Source organism: Salmo salar, chromosome 22, assembly GCF_965601325.2.
Source record: "Salmo salar chromosome 22, fSalSal1, whole genome shotgun sequence".
Classification (NCBI taxonomy): Eukaryota; Metazoa; Chordata; class Actinopteri; order Salmoniformes; family Salmonidae; genus Salmo; species Salmo salar.
In genome coordinates, this window is record NC_138312.1 from 19,125,001 (window position 1) to 19,148,258 (window position 23,258).

General features: G+C 42.2%; 1 protein-coding gene across 3 annotated transcripts in view; it reads left to right on the forward strand.

Moving 5' to 3' along the window:
- Nucleotides 1–21,460, forward strand: part of LOC106582912 (cadherin-4) — a 256,448-nt gene extending 234,988 nt beyond the window's left edge. For 2 of the 3 annotated variants that reach the window (XM_014166534.3, XM_014166536.3), the window contains 8 exons: nt 94–279; nt 492–745; nt 3,811–3,962; nt 5,197–5,433; nt 18,528–18,761; nt 18,893–19,032; nt 19,232–19,396; nt 19,576–21,460. In XM_014166534.3, coding sequence (XP_014022009.3) covers nt 94–279; nt 492–745; nt 3,811–3,962; nt 5,197–5,433; nt 18,528–18,761; nt 18,893–19,032; nt 19,232–19,396; nt 19,576–19,782 — 1,575 coding nt within the window. In that variant the 3' untranslated portion in view covers nt 19,783–21,460. The remainder of the gene's footprint in view (nt 1–93; nt 280–491; nt 746–3,810; nt 3,963–5,196; nt 5,434–18,527; nt 18,762–18,892; nt 19,033–19,231; nt 19,397–19,575) is intronic. The other variant, XM_014166535.3, reaches the window with a different exon arrangement.
- The last annotated feature ends 1,798 nt before the right edge of the window (nt 21,461–23,258 follow it).

The window sequence follows — 23,258 nt, forward strand, 5'->3', positions numbered from 1 at the left end:
CCATTATAAAAACGATGTCTCTATTATCTAAATTCATAGAAATATCTCTCTTTCTCTCACTACCTCCCTCCTTCCCTCCCTCCTTCTCTCTAGTTTTCGGGGGAGGTCCCAGAGAACAGGGTGAATGTGGTGGTGGCCAATCTGACAGTGATTGACAGGGATCAGCCTCACAGCCCCAACTGGGCTGCCCAGTACCGCATCGCCAGCGGAGACCCCCAGGGTCACTTCCTCATCCGCACCAACCCTGTCAACAATGACGGCATGGTCACTGTGGTCAAGGTAGGGAACTACTTTACTGTTTAAATAAACAACTCCAAGTGCTAAATTATGATTAAATTTAGTTCCGTATTGATATGGGTGTATTTGAGTTATTTCATTTCTCTTTCCTTTCTCTTTCATCTCTCTCTCTCTCCCTCTTTCTCCCTCCCTCCCTCACTATCTCTCTCCCTCCCTCCCTATATATCTTTCTCCCCACCCCTCTCTCCCTGCAGCCGGTGGACTATGAGCAGAACAGGGCCTTCATGCTGACGGTGATAGTCTCTAACAAGGCCCCTCTGGCCAGTGGGATCCAGTCTTCTCTCCAGTCTTCAGCGGGGGTCACCATCTCCGTACAGGATGTCAACGAACCCCCCGTCTTCCCTTCCAACCCCAAGTCCATCCGTTTCGAGGAGGGTGTCCCTGCAGGCACCACACTCACCGTGTTTGCTGCCCAAGACCCTGACCTCTTCATCCATCAGACTGTCCGGTATGTTAGGAACTACAGACCGTTAGGAACTACAGGCTTCATTTCAGATAGACGCTGATTGTATTTTGCATGGATTTGCGCCGTCATACGGCTGAACTGCCTTCTGTGACATTCTTAACTGACCTGCTCCCAAAACCAAAGTCCATTCATTTCCCTGTTGCCTAGCGACGAAGGAGGAAAGGTTACATCATAATAAGCTGGACTGTGTGTCCAGCTACTCTTTCCCTCTCTCCCCCTCTCCCACATACTCACTGGGTCAAAGGTCATTGAGCCACTCCATCCCCAGATTCAGCACCAATCAATTCCACTCTCAGTTCAGTTGGACACCCGTTAAAGAATCGATGCAGTGCAGGCAAACAAATAAACTCTAAAAACAGAAGTTCTTCACATAAATGGATTCACTCAAACTTACTCTTTCACTGTTGTTTTGTCTTCTGAGAGCCACAGAACTCCTCTTTCTCTCTCGCTAGCCTCTCTCTCACTCCTTTCACTCTCTCTGTCTCTTTTTTCTCCTTCATTGATGGGAATTCAGCCCTTTCGTCTTCTCCAGAGATGTCGTTGCAGCCGACAGGCAGCTCATGTTTGGACAGCCTGATCACCACTGGCTGATTCACTTTAGTGACCTTGCCGACAGATGACGTGAGGAGCTGCAGTGTGTGTGTACCAGAAGACTGCTCTTCCTTCCCTGTCACTCCTCCCCCTGCTTTCTCATGTGGAGGGGGAAGAAGAGCGGTGGAGGGGAGAGAGGAGAAGAAAGGGGGTAGACAGGGTCTGATTTGCCAGCTGGTTTTACTGTCAGACTTGGGGGAAGTGGTAGCGTGCATGGGTGGATCGTAGAACTGCACCACAAGCTGTGTGCCCTTCTCCATGTGCCAGCCTTTGCCAGCTGGGTGTCAGAGAGAAGCGTGAGTGCCCCAGGGCTGCCACCGTGGCATGGAGAGAGATGACAGAGCCTCTCACAACAACTAGAGACCTCTGTTTCACCTGCCAAGGGACATCAAATCCAAACTGACACCCAAGTCTGTTGGCGTGACGTTCTGACTCTCATTTTCTTGTTATTTTGTCTTCTAATCGGTTGATTTCCCCGCGACGAAACGCCACGTCGATACCTCAATATATTTCTCAGTCTTTACCTCCCTCCGTCCCTTGGAGTCTAAATGTGGCAGAGTGTTTCATTAAGGGGAGATAGATTTAGCTGCTTAGCTGCCATTATCTCCCACACATCTCATTGGCACTCGCTAACTTGTGTCATCCTCCAGCGTGTTCTCTAATTAGACCTATTCTCATCATCATCAGCAGCAGCATCAAACCTCCTCCCACCAGGCATCTGATCTCGCTGTACCTCTGTCACTCTCTCGCTCTCACACTTTCTCTCTCTATATATATATATACTGTATATCCATCTCTCCACACAGTGACAAACACATTTTAACTGAGTAATCATGTTGATTTACATTGTTTTATTGAGAAGAATATACACTGAGTACACCAAAACTTAGGATCACCTTAGGTTGCATTCGCGTGTCAGTGTTGCCTGCTTGAAGGTTAGGTCCGTTACCTGTAATTAACCTCTCCACTCTCCACTTAAATACTCATTTGTTTCCTTTCTGGAAAGTGCATTTCATTTGGATCAGTTTACTCTTGTCATCTGTTTACATGGTAAAAGCAAGCTGCAAGAATACCATACTGTTTCCTGATGCAGGGGAGATGGTGGCAAAGGTGACCCTATCTGGAAGTTAAGAATAAATACAGGGTATTCGCTGATTCCACTTGTATGATATATGAAGGTGTTATTACCAATGTCCCATCTAATCTGCGTTGCATGTGGGGGTGTGCTGCCTTGCAGCTCCCCGGGACTGCCGTGCAGTGCGCAGAACAACTATCAGCCCATGGAGAGAAGCACGAGATTGAACTTCACTCAACTTTCAAGATTTTGTCCTGTTAGTTAACAACACTATCAATGTTTCCCATTACTGTGGCAATTGTGATCGAATGAATGCAATATTAGCCACTCTCAATGCAACATATAGTACCATAACTAAACAAACTATGCAAGAGATTTTGTTGTAGGCAGAACAAATTGGAGTAGGATTCTATTGTACATGACTCAGCCCATACTCTACACAGACCGGTGCGGCATAACCAATCAGAGCTGCAGCAGGCCTATATGCAAATAGCCATTGCCATATATGGATCTGTGCCATTTACTTTGAGTTGGACTGTGTTTACAGCTGTGGTCGTGAGTAGATGCGCTTGTTTTGAAATCAAAGCGAGAGCTGCATGTGGCCACGTGTGCACATTTTGTTCATATCGTTTGCTAGTTAGTGAGTTATTAGCCCAATTATAGATCGTTTGTAGTTAGCTATCGGGGAGGGATTGCTTCCTACAAGAGCACAAAACGTACATTTCTAGACATCTTTAAAAAAGCCAGTCAGGTAAAGAGCTTTTGTTGTGTCTTAAAGGGTCAGTGTTGTATTCTGAGACAGGCTTGAATAAGCTAAGTAGCCAATGGGCAGAGGGTAGTATAATTTGTCTGACTCTCTGTAATAATGGTATGGGAATAATAATGCATTTTATTTTGTGATGTGGTTTCTTGCATCACACAACAACATTTTCAGTCACCTCCTTGTCTGAAGGACAAGTGGATAAACAGGTTAATGTCAAGTCCTGCATGTTTTTTTTTTCAAAAGTCTCATGGAATGTTGGCCTCCATTGAACACCACACATTGGCTGATACTGTAGGCTGAATGATAGAACAGCTATTTCCATGTTAAAATGTTATGGGAATGCATTTTCTCCATTGTTTTTGATGGTGGCCAATCTGGTAGGCCTGCATTGTGATCAAATAGCCACAGTAGTTTACTTGGCCACTGTTCAGACTGTAACTTAAAGCGGGTACAGCCTCAGTGTTCACAGTAAACTCGTGCTGGAAGTTGCACAGAATTTTCACAACGTTCAAGTTTGCTCTCAGCAGACCTGAAATTTGCTTAGTGCCGAAGGGATTAGATGTAACATTGGTTATCACTATGAGATATGTTGGAACAGTTTCTACTGTGTGTCTCCAGGTACTCGAAGCTGTCTGACCCAGCTAGCTGGCTGAGGATCAACAGGACCAACGGTCAGATCACCACCATGGCCGTGCTGGACAGGGAGTCCATGTACGTCAGGAACAACATCTATGAGGCCACCTTCCTGGCTGCCGACAATGGTAAGTCTGGTAAGTGTGTGAGTGAGTGTGTGTGTGTGTGTGCGTTGCCTGCTCAATGCATCCCTTGTGTACTATGGAGAGAAGTGAAATATCTGTCTAAATGTGCCACAGGTGCGTGCTCTCAAAGCTGCTGTAGCGATCGGTGAAGTACTCTAAAACCAATCGACCCAAACCATTGCAAATAGAGGTGTGTGTGCTCTCTGTGTTTGAGAGGGAGGGCCCAGGTGGTGTTGTACCTCAGATATATGAAGGATTGGATTGCGGGAAAGAGGTGGGTTGCTCTCGAGCATGCAGAGTTTCGGCCAACAAGCTGTTGACGGCATATTGATTTCAAACACCAGTTGACACTGGGATATATTCCACTTTGATTGAGTTTTGCTTTTATTTATTCTGCTCCACCAAGGAGGGAGCTCAAAGCGCCAAGCCAATCATTACAGACAAGCAGTCGATTGGGGTGCTCTGCTGCGCTGAGGCAGTAGAGCCTCACATACTGGAGCTGTAACTCATGCATTGTGTTACTCTCTAATAGAAGGATCAGTTGGATCTCCTCAGTGTGATGAGCTTGGATGAGCTCCATTCACGCAGACAGTGCAGCATCCGTTACTTAGCAGAAAATACTCCACGGTAATCTGTCAGCTATACAGGACTGTTAGTCTGTTGGTCACGAGCTGTAGGTTAGCGTTGCGTTGTTATAGGGTCAGTCTGACTGTACATTAGGATGTGTTTGTTGTCATAGTGTATCGTAGGTTAAGGTATGTTTCGCCTCATTTTAACAGCCGCTGTGTGCTGTGTCAGGGAGATATGTGGTGCTTTCCAGTAAAGTCATTTCATAACTGTGTCCTTTGAGAGTGCTGAGCTCTAGACTCACACAGAGTGGAATATTTATGTTCCGTTTCATTTGTTATGGCTGTCATCACTGGGAGCATTCACAACAAATGTATGCTGTATTCTTCCATCACTCTCAAACCTTCCCTCAATATTCTCTCAGCTCCTTCATTTCCCATCCCTCTGTCCCTTTGCTGTATTCCATTTTTATTATATTTCCTCCCTTCAGATGAAAGTGTTTTTTAGGTACTGTATACGCATGAAGTTACCCTCTTCCTCGGATTGATTACATTTGTCTCTCCCTTCTCCCCACTCTATTTCTCTCCTCACACCTCACTCACCCCTCCCCTATCTGTCTCTCTTTTTCCTCTTTCTCTCTCCTCCTCCCTCCTCTGCCACCCCCTTCACCCTCTCTCAGGCTCTCCCCCAGCCAGTGGGACAGGTACTCTACAGATACATCTGATAGATGTGAATGACAACGCTCCAGTGCTGTTTCCCAAGGAGGCCCAGGTGTGTGAACGCGCCAGCCCCCGCTCCAGGGTCAACATCACAGCCTCCGACGCCGACGCTGACCCTCACGTGGGGCCTTTTGTGTTCGAGCTGCCCTCCTACCCCCCTAGCGTCCGACGCAACTGGACCGCCTCCCGCATAAGCGGTAAGACACACGGCTAGCCTGGGTCACTATTACGAGATCTCCACCAGAGGTGTATTGTGTCAGAGTTTAAATACTGAAGCCCCTTCTCCACACAGTCCCAGTATAACGCTTTCTGTTGTTTGCTATTGTCTAATGTGTGTGTGCGGATGCTCGCTCCCTGTGTGTTTGCTGCTGTGTGACAGATGACAATGGTGTGGTCTCAGGCTGATGGACTGTGGTATAATGGAGGTCTTACAGTAAATTACACTATTCTTCCAGAATGGCTCTGTCTCATGTTGACGTATGAGCTGTGTGCTTTGTGACAGATCACATCCATTCATCTCTCTGCCCTGATAGACAAGATGCCACCCCTACAGATTCATCTAAGACACTATTTATTTTAACAATCCGATACTACTGAGGGCTATGTTTTCCGGTATGCGACCGTGAGGTCTAGGTGATCCCTTTCTTTACACAAAATATGCCTCTTAAATAGAAAAGAACTCGACTCTGAAGTCAAGAAATAACTGCATGTTATGTTATGGTAAATACTAGATCAAGAAATGGAGACAAACAAACCCAGTGAAACAACGCGACCGTGGACCAAGTAGCTGACGACTTGACTTAAGTGAGTTTAGAGACACTACTAACAGAGATTCGCACCGGCAATGGCAAACTGTCCAAGAAGATGAAGAAAATATCAGATGTCAAAAACTCTAAACTGATATGACTTAACTGGCCAACGTGTGGCGAAGGCCGAAACCGGGTTAGCCCTGGAGAAAATCATAATTATGGGGCTTAATGAAACAGGACGGAGGACTTCAGACGCCGTTCAAGTCTTTGTTTCGTATATTTCCCCGAAAGCCGTGCAGCAACCGAAATGGAAGAATTCCTGGAAAAGGTAATACCACAACTACTGGAACAGGAGAATTTCACACGGGCTCCCGCAATTGAACGAGCACATCGAACAGGCGGCCCGAGAGAGGACACGAGCAGCAAACCAAGGGGCATCATCACAAAGTTCCTTAACTATAGGGTCAAAGATAAAGTTGTACGGCTGACCATCCAAGCCAAAAAGTGGAGTAGTCGGACCTTTATCAACGCCGACATGAGCAGAGACCTCTACATGAAACGCTGAGAATTTGACCCTGGGGAAAACGATTACCCCGCACAACTACGGGTAAAACAGAAGGAAAGAGACATCACACTGAAATCAGCAAAAGAAGCTACCTGATTCCTGGATAACCTGGACAAGGAGAACAGTGGAAATGGTAATGAATGAAATGTATAGACTACAGGACAGCCTCTACAACAGATGATGTATGACAGACGGGGCACTGGACTATTGAACTTTTTAGGCTACTGAAAGGAGGTGAACGATGGATTTTTACACCCCACCACATCAAAGACACAAAAGAGAACAGTATGTGTTAAGGCCTTCACTCACATGCCTATTGGAAAGAAAAGCACAGCACCATCTGTTTAAATGAATAACACTTTTATGACTATTGACTGCGCAGCATGAATGGCAAACCATTAATTGGTAGGCTGTAGCCATGATCTATTTGTTTAAATAAGACAACATGATGATTGCTATGATCTGGACACTTATTTTTGAATGGTCCCCAGCCGATAGGCTATAAAAGCCTGAGTGGGTGGGAAGAAATGAAATGTCCCGTATGTGGGGAAAAAAGACTGTGAGATGAAATATCATACAGCCGAAGACACTGAAATTGTAAGCACACAATTCTTTTATTTCCGTTGCTCTCTCCCTTCCTTCTTTTTAACATGTTTAATTTACTTTCGCCCAAATGTAGGCATCATAACGGGGAAGTTGATATGCGAAATGGAAAATGTCTTATCAATGTGGGCAACATGATATCATCACATGTCGATTATCCTTTTCTTTTCCCATAGAAAGTGCAATGAATAATGTTAATGAATTGGTTGAATGAATGTTGAAGAAACATGGACAATTGCTGAGTTTATAAAAGAGAAGTGACAAACACGCAGGCTAAGTGCACCAAGCCCACAATTATGCACCTTTCAATCATTTTTTCCAGCTCTTTGTTGGACAATTATATCAAAATGAATTCATTAACTGAATCCCAAGGTGGAATGTACAAGAAATGTAGCTAGGCCAACTGAACATGTAGCTGATAAACTCTGAAAAAACAAGTGAATAAATGGCACTCGCTTTGCCTCTACCAGTGCCCAGAGCGCTGTCCCCCGGTGGGTCAAGACAAGCGAGCCCCACATGTGGTTGTGTGCAGTACAACGGAACTGTAGGCTACTCCCTGGATATAGGCCTGCATTTGTTTGCATTTATTTAATTGGAGCTTAACACATTTTTCTATTTAATATACTATAATGATGCCAAATGCCTAAATAATCAAATTAATTTTATTCTCAATTAACAGAGTGATGGCAAGTCCTTTTTATGTTGTTTTTCTCTTATTGACGCTGCGGGGATAACTTACTCCTTAGCTTTGGAAAACAAGAGCTAAGCCTATCACTCTGGCCAGAAAAAAATGATGTATACTTTGGATGGGTCTCATCTATCTCAGAAGGTAGAACCAGCCTTAGACAGGACTCCTTAATAGTAAACACTATATTTGTTTCACAAACACTAATTACAGTGCATTCGGAAAGTATTCAGACCCCTTGACTTTTTCCACATTTTGTTACTTTACAGCATTATTCTAAAATTGATAAATTGTCACACAATACCCCATAATAACAGAGCAAAAACAGGTTATTAGAACTTTTTGCAAATATATTGAAAATAAAAACTGAAATGTTAAATTTACATAATTATTCAGACCCTTTAGTCAGTACTTTGTTGAAGCACCTTTGACAGCGATTACAGCCTTGAGTCTTCTTGGGAATGACGCTACAAGCTTGGTACACCTGTATTTGGGAAGTTTCTCCCATTCTTCTCTGCAGATCCTCTCAAGCTCTGTCAGGTTGGATGGGGAGCGTTTATATTTTTGACTACTTTTACTTTTACTTCACTACATTCCTAAAGAAAATAATGTACTTTTTACTCCATGCATTTTACCTGACACCCAAAATATCTTGTTACGTTTTCAATGCTTAGCAGGACCGGAAAATGATCCAGTTCACTCAGTTATCAAGACAACACATGGTCATCCCTTTTGCCTCTCATCTGGCGAAATCACTAAACACAAATGCATCTTTTGTAAAGTATGTCTTAGTGTGGGAGTGTGCCCCTGGCTATCCATCAGTTTTAAAACAAGAAAATTATGCCGCCTGCTTTGCTTAATAAAAGGAATTTGAAATGATTTATACTTTTACTTTTACTGTTGATACTTAAGTATATTTTAGCAATTACATTTACTTTTGATTCTTAAGTATATTTAGAACTGATGGATTCTGGGTACTAACTCCTAAACTTGGGAGAGATCCATGGATTAGTGATGAAAGGGGTCGAGGTCAGGTCAGGTCACGGGAGAAAGAAAAGTTTATGGCCGTATCTGTCACGAATCCCACCGAAGGTGGCTCCCCTGCCTGCTCGGGCGGCGCTCGGCGGTCGTCGTCGCCGGCCTACTAGCCGCCGCTGATCCCTTTTTCCTTTTCGTTTGGTATGTCTTATTGTTTGCACCTGTTCCTTATTTGTGTCTCTTGATTTATGGTTATTTAAGCCTGTTTAGCCCGCCCAGGTTTGTGCGGGATTATTTTCGTCAGAGTGTTTTTTGTTGTTGGATGTGCTGGCGATCTGCATGTGTTGTTTTATATGCGTTACTGTGGACTCGTTGTATTTGGGCACTTCGTTATTCACGCCGGTTCTGCTGGCGTCGACCGTTTTCGTATTTAAGGAATAAACACATTTTTCCTTACCTCTGCTCTCTGCGCCTGACTCCTACCACCACTCCTAGCAATCGCTGACAGTATCACTTAGTTTCCTGCCTAGCGGTAAAGATACAATGTTTGTTCAGATGTGTAGGAGGAGACTCAGCCTAGGAGAAAGGGTTAAATATCAGTGCTTGTGTGAACAATGTCTTTGTCTAATGCAGCTGTATTGATCCTCTGGGAAGAATAAACTTGGTTTAAGCTTTCATAGTGTCTGTCGAGTTTTTACTCTGAGAAATTAGAACCTAACACAACCAAATACTTTTAGACTTTAATCAAGTAGTATTTTACTAGGTAACTTTTACTTTTACTTAAGTAACTTTCCATTAAGGTATCTATACTTTAACTCAAGTATGACAATTGAGTACTTTTTCCACCACTGCTTAGGGCTATTGTCCTGTTGGAAGGTGGACCTTCGCCCCAGTCTGAGCTCCTGAGCGCTCTGGAGCAGGTTTTCATCAATAATCTCTCTGTACTTTGCGCCATTCATCTTTCCCGTGATCCTGACGAGACTCCTAGTCCCTGCAGCTGAAAAACATTCCCACAGGAGCTCTGTCAGAGTGACAATGGGGTTCTTAGTCACCTCCCTGACCAAGGTTCTTCTCCGCCGATTGCTCAGTTTGGCCGGGCGGCCAGCTCTAGGAAGAGTCTTGGTGGTTCCAAACTATGTCCATTTAAGAATGATGGAGGCCACTGTATTCTTGGAGACCTTTAATGCTACAGAAAGGTTTTGGTACCCTTCCCCAGATCTGTGCCTCGACGCAATCCTGTCTCTGAGCTCTACGGACAATTTCTTCGACCTCATAGCTTTTTTTTGCTCTGACACACACTGTCAACTGTAGGACCTTATATAGACAGGCGTGTGCCTTTCCAAATCATGTCAAATGAATTGAATTTTCCAAAGGTAGACTCCAATCAAGTTGTAGAAACATCTCAAGAATGATCCGTGGAAACAGAATGCACCTGAGCTCAATTTCAAGTCTCATAGTAAAGGGTCTGAATACTTACAGTTGACGTCAGAAGTTTACATACACTAAGTTGACTGTGCCTTTAAACAGCTTGGAAAATTCCAGAAAATGATGTCATGGCTTTAGAAGCTTCTGATAGGCTAATTGACATCATTTGAGTCAATTGGAGGTGGACCTGTGGATGTATTTCAAGGCCTACGTTCAAACTCAATGCCTCTTTGCTTGACATCATGGGAAAATCAAAAGAAATCAGCCAAGACCTCAGAAAACAAATTGTAGACCTCCACAAGTCTAGTTTATCCTTGGGAGCAATTTCCAAACGCATGAAGGTACCACGTTAATCTGTACAAACAATAGTACGCAAGTATAGACACCATGGGACCACGCAGCCGTCATACAGCACAGGAAGGAGACTCGTTCTGTCTCCTAGAGATCAACGTACTTTGGTGCAAAAAGTGCAAATCAATCTCAGAACAACAGCAAAGGACCTTGTGAAGATGCTGGAGGAAACGGGTACAAAAGTATCTATATTCACAGTAAAACGAGTCCTATATCGACACAACCTGAAAGGCCGCTCAGCAAGGAAGAAGCCACTGCTCCAAAACTGCCATAAAAAATCCAGACTACGGCTTGCAACTGCACAAGGGGACAAAGATCGTACTTTTTGGAGAAATGTCCTCTGGTCTGATGAAACAAAAATAGAACTGTTTGGCTATAATGACCATTGTTATTTTGGGAGGAAAAAGGGGGAGGCTTGCAAGCCGAAAAACACCAGGGACTGGTGCACGTCACAAAATAGATGGCATCATGAGGATGGAAAATTATGTGGATATATTGAAGCAACATCTCAAGACATCAGTCAGGAAGTTAAAGCTAGGTCGCAAATGGGCCTTCCTGGTCGAATTGCTGCAATGGAACCACTTCTAAAGGACAACAATAATAAGTAAAGACTTGCTTGGGCCAAGAAACACGATCAATGGACATTAGACCGGTGGAAATTTGTCCTTTGGTCTGGAGTCCAAATTGGAGATTTTTGGTCCCAACCACTGTGTCTTTGTGAGACGCGGTGTGGGTGAACGGATGATTTCCGCATGTGTATTTCCCACTGTAAAGCATAGAGGAGGAGGTGTTATGGTGTGGGGATGCTTTGCTGGTGACACTGTCTGTGATTTATGTAGAATTCAAGGCACAATTAACCAGCATGGCTACCACAGCATTCTGCAGCGATATGCCATCCCATCTGGTTTGGGCTTAGTGGGACTATAATTTGTTTTTCAACAGGACAATGACCCAACACACCTCCAGGCTATTTAAGGTCTATTTTACCAAGAAGGAGAGTGATGTAGTGCTGCATCAGATGACCTGGCCTCCACAGTCCCTCGACCTCAACCAAATTGAGATGATTTGGGATGAGTCGGACCGCAGAGTGAAGGAAAAGCAGCCAACAAGTGCTCAGTATATGTGGGAACTCCTTCAAGACTGTTGGAAAAGCATTCCAGGTGAAGCTGGTTGAGAGAATGCCAAGAGTGTGCAAAGCTGTCATCAAGACAAAGGGTGGCTATTTGAAGAATCTCAAATCTCAAATACATTTTGATTTGTTTAACACTGTTTTGGTTACTACATGATTCCATGTTTGATTTCATAGTTTTGATGTCTTCACTATTATTCTTCAATGTAGAAAATAGTTCAATTAAAGAAAAACCCTGAATGAGCAGGTGTAATAAAACCTTTGACCGTTTTTAAGAAATGTTATTTAAATATTATATATAAAATAAAAAAATTAAAGTTTTTAATTTAGTACTAGTTGGGCAGTGGACATTTTTAAACACTGAGCAAAAATATAAACATAATATGCAACAATCTCACTGAGTTAGAGTTCATATAAGGAAATCAGTCAGTTGAAATAAATTCATTAGGCCCTAATTTATGGATTTCACATGACTGGGAATACAGATGGTCTGTATCTGTTGGTCACAGATACCTTTAAAAAAAAGGTAGGGGCGTGGTCTGCAGTTGTGAGGCCGATTGGACGTACTGCCAAATTCTCTAAAATAATGTTGGAGGCTGCTTATGGTGGAGAAATGAACATTACATTCTCTGGCAGGAGCTCTGGTGGACATTCCTGCAGTCAGCATGCCAACTGCACACTCCCTCAACTTGAGACACCTGTGGCGTTGTGTTGTGTGACAAACTGCACATTTTAGAGCAACCTTTTATTGTTCCCAGCACAAGGTGCACCTGTGTAATGATCATGCTGTTTAATCAGCTTCTTGATATGCCACACCTGTCAGTTGGATGGATTATCTTGGCAAAGGAGAAATGCTCACTAACAGGAATGTAAATCCATTTCTGAGCAAAATTTGAGAGATAGAACATCTGTGTATAGAACATTTCTGGGATCTTTTATTTCAGCTCATGAAACATGGGACCAACACATATATTGCGTTTATATTTTTGTTCAGTAGATAAATATTGTCCTTCGTAACGCACCTTACTTACTTAAAATAGGGCATTTGTGGTTGACTAGAGCGCTCCCGAGTGGTGCAGGGGTCTAAGGCACTACATCTCAGTGCAAGAAGCATTACTACAGTCACTGGTTTGAATCCAGGCTGTATCACATCTGGCCGTGATTGGGAGTCCCATAGAGCGGTGCACAATTGGACCGGGTTTGGCCGGTGTAGGCCGGCATTGTAAATAATAATTTGTTCTTAACTGACTTGCCTAGTTAAATAATGGTAAAAAAATGTATCTGGCCAAGACTATATAAATACATTAGCATGTGTTGGGAAATCAAGCCAGAAAGAAAAGTGCGTTGTTTAACCTATAACCTGTTAGTTAATTTGCCTTGCCACCTTGATATAGGCCTAAGGCAGAGACAATAAAAAGACACAGTGGCAGAATAAATTCAACCACACCTTTGTTTCATCACAAAACCGAAGAGCAACATCTGTCCAGTGGAGTCCACAAAGCATATTGCAAATAATAAACAGTTGCTGGTCAATCAAATGTATGTTTCTGACATTTTCGGACTACTAAACAACTATTGATTTAGAACACCGGCGAGTTACAGCAAGTCGCAAAGAAAACAGGAGCTGCCTCCACTATTCCAGAACCATTTCAACTTCAACATTTCAACATTATTAAATCACCTCTGCTTAGTCTAATACAGTGTGCACTAAAAGATACCAAAAAAAACGATTTAGTCCAATCAACGTAAGCTAAATATGATTTGGCTGTAACTGGTACTGATATCTGTGCGTAAGTAGAAAAAACATGTTGACTCACCCTACTTGTAGAGAAACGCCAATGCCATCCTCCTCTATTTCATGTTGCCAAAACAGTCTATGACTGTCATACAGTACATGCTTTTAGTTTTTATTGTCCTAGGCTACCTGGCTAAAATACTTGCTCACTAGCCTAACTTCCTTTCATGTGCAACGATGAGCCAGTTAGTTAATATTAGCCTACTACATCTAGCTACATATTGAACTTCAGGCCAGGGACACAATTAATTACTTCATGATTGGATCAGAATCACCGTCATAATCATTGGCCAGTACGGAGAATGAAGTTAAACCGCAAGTCCAAATCCCTATCTCCATCCATGGCTAATTTTGGAAAGGAACAATTTTAGCTAGCTAGCTAGCTAACCACCGGAGGACAACAACACAACGAGATGCAACAATTCAAGTATTTTTCTGTCAATAACGTTTAGCTTTTGATGTGATGTGATTGGTATGAAGCCAAATCCAAACTGGCTTTCCTTGACACTTTTCTTTTGGACCGCGAGTACCATTCACAGTTGAGCGCACTCAGTGTAGCTCAACGTGGATTGGCAATTATTTGATACTTTTCTTATCAAGGGAGGCCAAATGCTCACTTCCTTCCTACTACGGGTGGCAAAAATGTCATTCTCTTTTGGACCAGACAGCATCAGATAGATGGGCTACACATACAAAGACAGAGGGGCGCTATTTTGCTCGCTCAGATGCTTTCTCTGATGAGATACATTCAGCCCCCTTGCGTATTGAAGGAAAATTATGAAACACAGAGATAGGAAAGATACATTATTTATTTATTTCTTGATCAATATTTTTGGGTAAACGTGGCTTACCTTGGCATCCATGAATACATGCCACTGTATTATCAGTTGTCAAAGACTCCAGCCACACAAGTCATAGACTTCTCACACGGCAAGCGGTACCAGAGCACCAAGTCTAGGTCCAAAAGGCTCCTTAACAGCTTCTACCCCCAAGCCATAAGACTGCTGAAAAATTTTGCAAATGACTACCCAAACTATTTGCATTGACCCCCCCCTCTTGTTTTTTTTACACTGCCTCTACTCGCTGTTTATTATCAATGCATTGTCACTTTACCTCTATCTGTGCATATTACCTCAAGTACCTCAACTAACTTGTACCCCCACACATTGACTCTGTACCGGTTCCCCCTGTATATAGTCTCGTTAATGTTCTATTGTGTTACTTTTTTTTACTTCAGTTTAACTCTTATTTTCTTAAAACTGCATTGTTGGTTAAGGGCTTGTAAGAAAGCATTTCACGGTATTTGACGCATGTGACAAATAAAATTTGATTTGATGTGATTTAGTATATTTTCTTTGAAATGCGTAGTCACTGACCAATAACCTGCATTAAAGGAAATAGCCACTACGGCGGCACCAATAAGGTCGCTCTCTCACCTGAGCAACAGTACAGGACAGATTCATGTGGGAAGCATCAACGGGGTAAGGGAGGAGGGTAAAAAGGATCATGCGGGATTTATTGTAAAAAAATACAAAAAAAATGATGTCTTGTGAATACATGCCCAACCTGTTGGGGCTAGGGGGCAGTATTTTCACGGCCGGATGAAAAACGTACCCAATTTAAACAGGTTACTACTCTGGCCCAGAAAATAGAATATGCATATTATTAGTAGATTTGGATAGAAAACACTCTGAAGTTTCTAAAACTGTTTGAATGGTGTCTGTGAGTATAACAGAACTCATATGGCAGGCAAAAAACCTGAGAAAAATTGAGTCAGGAAGTGGGAGAAATTCAAAATGTAGTTTTCTTTTGAATCCCTTGAAAAACTACAATGACATAGGATTTACGTTGCACCTCCTAACTCTTCCATTGGCTGTCAACAATCTTTAGGAACTGCTTTCATCCATCATCTGTAACCGGGCAGAAAATTCTGGCTCGTTCAATCCCTGGCCAGTCTGAGAACAGGTGTCTTATGACGCGCATCCACGTGACTTAGCTGTTGTTTTATTTTTCTTGTATGACGAATACCTATTGCCCGGTTGTAAAATTATCGCAATTTTATGTAAAAAAATACCCTAAAGGATTGATTGTAAACATCGTTTGACGTGTTTCTACAAACGGTAATGGAACTTTTGGCCATTTCGTCTACGGATTTGCGTCCACGCCACATGGCATTGTAAAGTGTTCTGGATGGGTCAACAAAACGGACGTATTTGGAAATAAATTATGGGCTTTGCAGAACAAATGAACATTTCTTGTGGAAGTGGGTGCCCATCCAAGTGCATTCCGCCGAAGATCAGCAAAGGTAAGTAAATATTTCTAACATATTTTTAGAGATTTGTCGACGTCGGGGTTGTAGGCTAACTGTATAGCTTAGCATTGAAGGCTAAGTTCTGTACTCAGAATATTGCACAATGTGCCTTTTCCGTAAAGTTATTTTGAAATCTGACAAAGTGGCTGCATAAAGGAGTAGATTATCTCTAATTCTTTAAATAATTGTTATAATTTTTTTTTCAACGTTATGAGTTCTTCCGTAAATTAAATGTGCCTATTCACCAGAAGTTATCGGGGGAGAACATTTTCTGAACGTAACGCGCCAATGTAAAAATTGGGTTTTTGGATATAAATATAAACTTGATCGAACAAAAAATGCATGTATTGTCTAACATGATGTCCTAGGAGTGTCATCTGATGAAGATTGTCAAAGGTTAGTGCTTAATTTTAGCTGTATATCTGGTTTTGTGATGGCTATCGTGCTTCTTTTTTTCTGAGGTGTTATGCTAAAATAATCTAATATTTTGCTTTCACCATAAAGCCTTTTTGAAATCGGACAATGTGATTGGATTAACGAGTAGAGTATCTTTAAAATGCCGTATAATACTTGAATTTTAATTTTGAGATAATTTTTTTTTGAATTTCGCGCCGTGTTATCTCACTGGTTGTTGTCCAACCAATCCCGTTAATGGGATTGTATCCCCAACAGGAAGAAGCTTGAGGGTTGATCAACAATATTATCATTGTAGCTGTTTATGTAGTGTATCAACACCTTACATAATGTATGGAGTCACTATGAGACCAAAAATATATAAAGACCCATCTCAATATCACGTGTTGTGGATAATACTTAACATGTGTGACATGGAATGTCAATGGAATTGTGCAGCCAGCCAAAATAATGAAGTTATTTTCATATTTGAAAAAGAATAACGCCAACATCTGTTTCTTACAAGAAACTCACCTATCAGCAAAAGGAAGTGAAAGGTTTGTGCGAGCTTGGGATGGGTTGGCATTCTCCTCCACCTACTCCGCAAGATCCAGAGGAGTATCAATTCTCATTGCTAAAAAAGTCCCATTTAAGTCTACAGAAATTATTTCAGACCAGATGGATGTTTAATAATGGTAAAAGGAAATTCACTTTACTGAATTGTTATTGCCCACATGAAGACGACCCAAAGTTCATTAATGAACTTATACTAAAACTATTTCAATGTCATCAACTAAACTATATCCTCTTCCTAACATGTGTAAGGTATTAAACCACAGCATCAAAGAGCTGGGTCTATGTGAACTGTGGAGATATAAACATCCAACTGAAAGAGAATACTCCTATTACTCTCACGTCCACAACTCATATTAAAGAATTGACTTTTTTATAGTTAACTTTACTTTAATTGCATGTGTTTCTGGATGTAAATACCTTCCTAGAATAATTACGCACCACAGCTCATTGTCCTTCACGTTAAAGCTCAAACCTCCTATGCCAATAGCAAAGACATGGCAATTCAACACAATGTTACTTGGAGATAAGAAGTTTACCTCATAGCTCAACACACACATATACATGTTTTTGGAAATATATTTAAATAATGAAGTATGCCCAACTGTTGTCTGGGAAGATCTTAAAGCATATACGAGAGGTTGTATCATGTATTACTCTTCACATAAGAAAAATAATACCCATAAAGAATTAGAAATACGAGAACATAAATAGATAAGATTGAATTCAATGTTCAGTATGGAGATTCTTCCCAATATCTATGTTACATGTAGGTAGAGTCAACACAATAAAAATGTATATATTACCAGGATTGATGTATTTATTCCAGGCCCTGCCAGTTTCAATTTCATCCAACCTTTTTAATAAATTAAATAGCCTGGGGGTTTTGGACTACCTCATATGAAAATGTATTACTGTGCTACACATCTGCATTCACTTTAACAATGGATAGCAGACTATCCTTGTGCATGGAGGAGTATTGAAACAAAAATGTAATACCTTATGATTATTTAAGATAATTCATAGGACTGCGCCCATGTAATGTCACATTTTGGTTGGAGATGCAAAAAGCACAAAGGAACCCTATTACATATGCTGTGATTCTGTGATAAACTGACACCATTTTGGGATAATGTATGTGCTATCATTTCATTGTGTCTAGGAATGTATATACATTTCTGTCTGTTGGGAAATGTATATATTGGTGATCAATATCAGAGAAAGTTTTGAAATCTAGGTCTAATTGCTGCAAAAAAAATGTATAGGCATGAATTAGTAAGCCTTATATTCACCCTCAATAAGAAACTGGAGGACTGAACTATCTGGCTATACTGTTGGATTTTGTATATTATAAAGCGAAATAAAAACCAGAAGTGTTTGACGAAATTTGGAAACCATATGTTGATCACCTCGGGGAATGTGTTGTATGGTGTGCGTTTTGTTTTTGTGTTGTGATGTGCTGTAGAAAAAACAATTAAAAAAAACTGATACGCTGGTTTTAGGTTGAATGGATATCCTGTGTAATAGCTGCGTGTCTATTTAGCTACAGTAACTGCCTGTGTATTATTCAGTATGTATTTGCATGTATTTTATCTCTGCAGTACTGCTCATATGGCCATAGATGACTACAGTAAAACTCCAGAATGGTCAACTGTTTATATTTTACACCACTGCTATCGGATACTGGGAGCTTCACGCAGTGACGGGACATTGTGTCTGTGTGATTATGCGCAGGTGACTATGCCCAGCTGAGACTGAGGATTCCCTACCTGGATGCAGGGGTGTATGATGTTCCCATCATAGTGTCGGACTCTGGGAACCCGCCCCTCTCTAACAGGTCTATGATAAAGGTCAAGGTGTGTCCGTGTGACGACAACGGAGACTGTACTACCACCGGAGCTGTGGCTGCCGCTGGACTGGGGACCGGAGCGATCATAGCCATACTCATCTGTATCATCATACTGCTTAGTGAGTATAATACACACTTATACACACTTATACACACACACACACCTGCGCTGTAGGTGTCATTGTCTGTGTCAACATACTACTCCCAGCCCTCCTCTGTCTACCCTGCTGATGTGCTGTGTGTGTTGCAGCAATGGTACTGGTGTTTGTGATGTGGATGAAGCGGAGGGAGAAGGAGCGTCAGGCCAAGCCCCTGCTGATCGACCCAGAGGACGACGTCAGAGACAACATCCTGAAATACGATGAGGAGGGAGGAGGAGAGGAGGACCAGGTCAGTGATATACACATTACACATGCACTAGGACTTCGTTTAACAGCGCAGCCATACTTATAGCCTGATGATGACCACACCGAGGATGATGAAGCCGATGATGAAGATGTAATGTTTAAAAATACTGTGATTGGACTCAAACACTTTCTCCGCCATTCTTACACTTACACTGAGTCCCCTTCCTTGTCTGGTGTTGCAGGACTATGACCTAAGCCAGCTGCAGCAGCCCGAGGCTCTGGACCACATCATCTGTAAACCAACGGGAGTGCGCAGGGTGGACGAGAGGCCTGTCATCGCTGAGTCCCAGTACCCCGTCAGACCCAGCCTGCCTCATCCCGGAGATATCGGAGACTTCATCAACGACGTATGTTAACTATTAGACATTGTTCATCTCGAAAGATCATACAAGTGTGTTAATGTTCACGTCCCTGTACTTAACAGTGATAGCTTTTCAAAAGTTTTCAAACACAGTAGCAAGGCACAGTAGAAGTGTTTTGCCTTCCTCTCCTCAGTGTTAACTTACCCTCTGTCTTTCTCTCTCAGGGTCTGAGGGCAGCAGACAACGACCCCACAGCCCCGCCCTATGACTCCCTGCTGGTGTTTGACTACGAGGGCAGCGGCTCCACAGCCGGCTCTGTCAGCTCCCTCAACTCCTCAAGCTCAGGGGACCAGGACTACGACTACCTCAACGACTGGGGCCCCCGCTTCAAGAAGCTGGCTGACCTCTACGGCGGAGGAGACGACGACTGAGAAAGGGGTGGGGTACGGAGGGGGTCCGGGGGGAGGGTTTGGGGTTGGGGTCAGATGCTCCTCGAAACCACAGGCAGGGCCCAAGCAGTACCATATTAGATATTTCCATAGTAGACCAGTGAGGACAGAACGGACGTTAGAGACTGTTCTAGAACACGGCCTGTAACCTCACTAGGTTCTGCTGCTACTCTATTCTGGCTTTTTTTAGTGGCAAGTTTTTAGTGTGTTTTGTTTCTCACTCTACTGAACCTCAAGCTATCTGGGGACACAAGGCACTTCTGAGAGACAGGAGTGATGACGCTCGTTTGGCTTGGATGATAAAAAGGAACAGGACAAACCCGTCTCTTTTTGGCTTAACGCTGAACAGAGTGTACAGAAAGACACTTTCTCTCTCAACTTGAATTTCCTTAGAACAGAAGCACTGTCGTTTTATAAAGTGCCTTTTGTGGTGTGTTTTGTATTGGACTCCTGCTATCTCAGGGTTGTTTGCCATTGGAGTGGTTTCGAGCGGCACACTCCCTTGTAACCCCCATGCCCCCAACCTTCATATGTCTCCCTCTCCTCTTCTCTCTGGTGTAGAAAGAACTACTGTACCCAGCAGCAACACAGAGAAGTGAACCTCACAACGAGGGCTGGCTGCAGGTTAAGATCAGATGAACTCTGACCTTTTGGAGCATTTTGGGGAAGTACTACTAAAGCAACCCTCTGTCAGTGAGACCTGATACACACTAGGGTGATCGAAGACTTTCCCAAGCATCATCCGGTCAACACAACAACACACTGACATTGGGTGTGTGAGTGTATGTGGTTGTTTTTATAAATGTGGGGTTTTTCTAACAAACAGAGAATGCCTGCCTTTCCTCTGTGAACTCAGTCTAGGAGCATTTACGTTTGGACGCTTGCCTGCCCTGTACGGTTTTGTGTTGCTTTCCACACTGTAAAACTTATATAGGCATGATCTGAGTAGTGGGACAGTATGAGACAGTACGACTTTAAATGGCTTGGAAAGAAGGCACTGAAAACGAAGCGTTATAAGGATTTTTTTGCCTTGAACATTCCCATTTTTTAGGTCAACAAAACTATTAAAAGGTGCATGATTTTTTTTCCCAAAATGTTTTACTCAACGCACTTGTTCTTATGTGGTGAGAATGTAAAAAATAGTAAGCTGAAAATATATGAATATACTCTGTAAAAAGACATTCAAAAAAGAAAATGCTGTAAGATACCTATTTTTTGAAGTATTAACAACAAAAAAGTTGATGCTCTTCAATGGGCTGAATGACATTTTGGCCAAAAGTTGATGCTCTCGCTCTTCAATGGGCTGAATGACATTTTGGCCCGGCCATTTTCAATGTGTGCGTGTGTTTCTTTTCTAATTTTGGTCAAGATGCTGTAGGTTTCTTTCAGTTTATCTTTTTCACACAAAAAATTGTTGGTTCTTTTTTAAGAATTAAGAAAGCTTTGTTATAGTTCAATTTTTTTAATATGTCAAATGCAGCCCTCCCTCTTCTCATGTGTCTTTGACGAAGGCATTTCTGTCGGCCTCTGAAGTTGGAACTGTTCAAGGGTTAAACAGCCATGCCTGCTGATAGTTGTTCTATTATTCAGTGTATCTGAATTATTTTCTTCATTGATCTGGATATGTGCTTTAGAAAATAAATGAGACATGTTTTAAAAATGTGGCACCTTACTCATTTCTACCCTGTTCAACCATCAGTGTTCTTCACTCCAACTTTCTGAGATTACACCCTCCTGGAATATACACTCTTGATACTATTTTTATCTTAAACTTGGCCATTGGTTATTTTACACCCTCGCTGAATGACTGACTGTACTATTCTCTGTTTGTGTTTTTGCTGGATGTCAAGGCCTGACGGTTCTAACTCCCTGTACACTGCAGAGCTGGGTCACAACGTGTATTTGTGTCCATCCCTGTGATTTCAATTAGTCAGCTGAGGCCCCAAAAAGCGGCGGGGGAATGGAAGGATTTTAATCCTCCCCGGCTGTGTGTCTATCAATTAGCCACACCATTAATCCACAGGACCTAATCTCATTAGATAGAGAGCCTTTAATGAGACACCCAGAGAGAGAAATTATATATTTTTTTTAACCTGTTTTAGACCCAGGTCCACACAGACCCAACCCTGGAGAGAGAGAAAGAGAGAGAGATAAATTTAATAAGGAATCCTTCCATTCATACGGTGAAGCACAGCAACCATACTAACAAGAAGATTCCATCACATGTGAATGGCATTGCTTTTGCACAAGTAACTATTAAAAAGTAATAACTGTCTTCAGATGATGATGCAAATGGAGAGCTACTTCGGTTTCTTCAAGGGTTAGGCTACTTTGATATATTGGCAAGCAGTTCCTGTGGCCCTGGCCTGCACACTTTGAGTCCCACAATCACACCGGCGTGATTTAGTGCTTCCAACCCCTTAAACAGTGTGTGTTTGAGCTACAGACTTGTTTTGCATTGGTTTTGTCTATTTGTGTTCTTCTGCTTCAGCTGATACTAACCATTAGTATGTGATTAGCAGGGGGTGAGCTAGAGCGGATTGTGAGATAAGGCCGGATCCCAAAAACGGTTCTTCTCACAAAAACGTCTGTAAAATCCATATGGTTTGAGCTACATACTATTATGAGCCCACTATGAATAGCGGAGACTCTCTCAAATCCGCATGTTTGCTCAATGACGTTCACAAGTCAAACAAGTCATTAGAAGGTAAGGTTTCTTCTATATAGAATATCATAGGAAATCCCAGGACATAGTGTCTACAATACTGACGTAGTTGCTGTCACAAACTCCACACAGTTGTCACTAACTAGTTGGATAGTCATTTTCTACTGAGCAAACAATTTCTGTACTTACAGCATTCTTATAAATTCATTTTCTATTAGGTTTTTGCCTGACATTTGTGACTCGTTTCAAGAAACTACGTGTATGTCGCAGGTCACAACTTCACAGGAAAGCTGTTTTTTTACAAAAATGCATGTGACCTTTCATGTGCCTTAATAACAAACCAGTATGCCATATGTAAATACTAATACAATTGTTAAATTATGAGCCTAGTTGGTTTAGCCACAGAAAAGTTAGCAACCTTCCCCCTAGCCATGATTGGCTGAGATAATGAGTGGGCTGGACATGCCGAGGTGAGTTTGGATTGGTCTGCCATATGGCATGCTTCTGTCTATTTGAGCTGGTCAGTATGTGTAGGTAATCCTGTTTAACGCGGCTTTTTATAAAAATGTATCGTGTAGTAAAACTGCATAAGTGTTGCTCTCCACTTTCTGGAGGACCGAGTTTTGAAATCAGTGGAATTTGAGTATCATAGCTAAGGAGATGGAGAAAACACCGGTCTCTGGATTACATCTTCAAACTAAGGGCAACCATGGCATCCGTGACAGGGAGATGCGTCCATCCTTGATGTATATGTGTAAGATAGTCTAGCTAGCTACATTTTTAGATATTACAC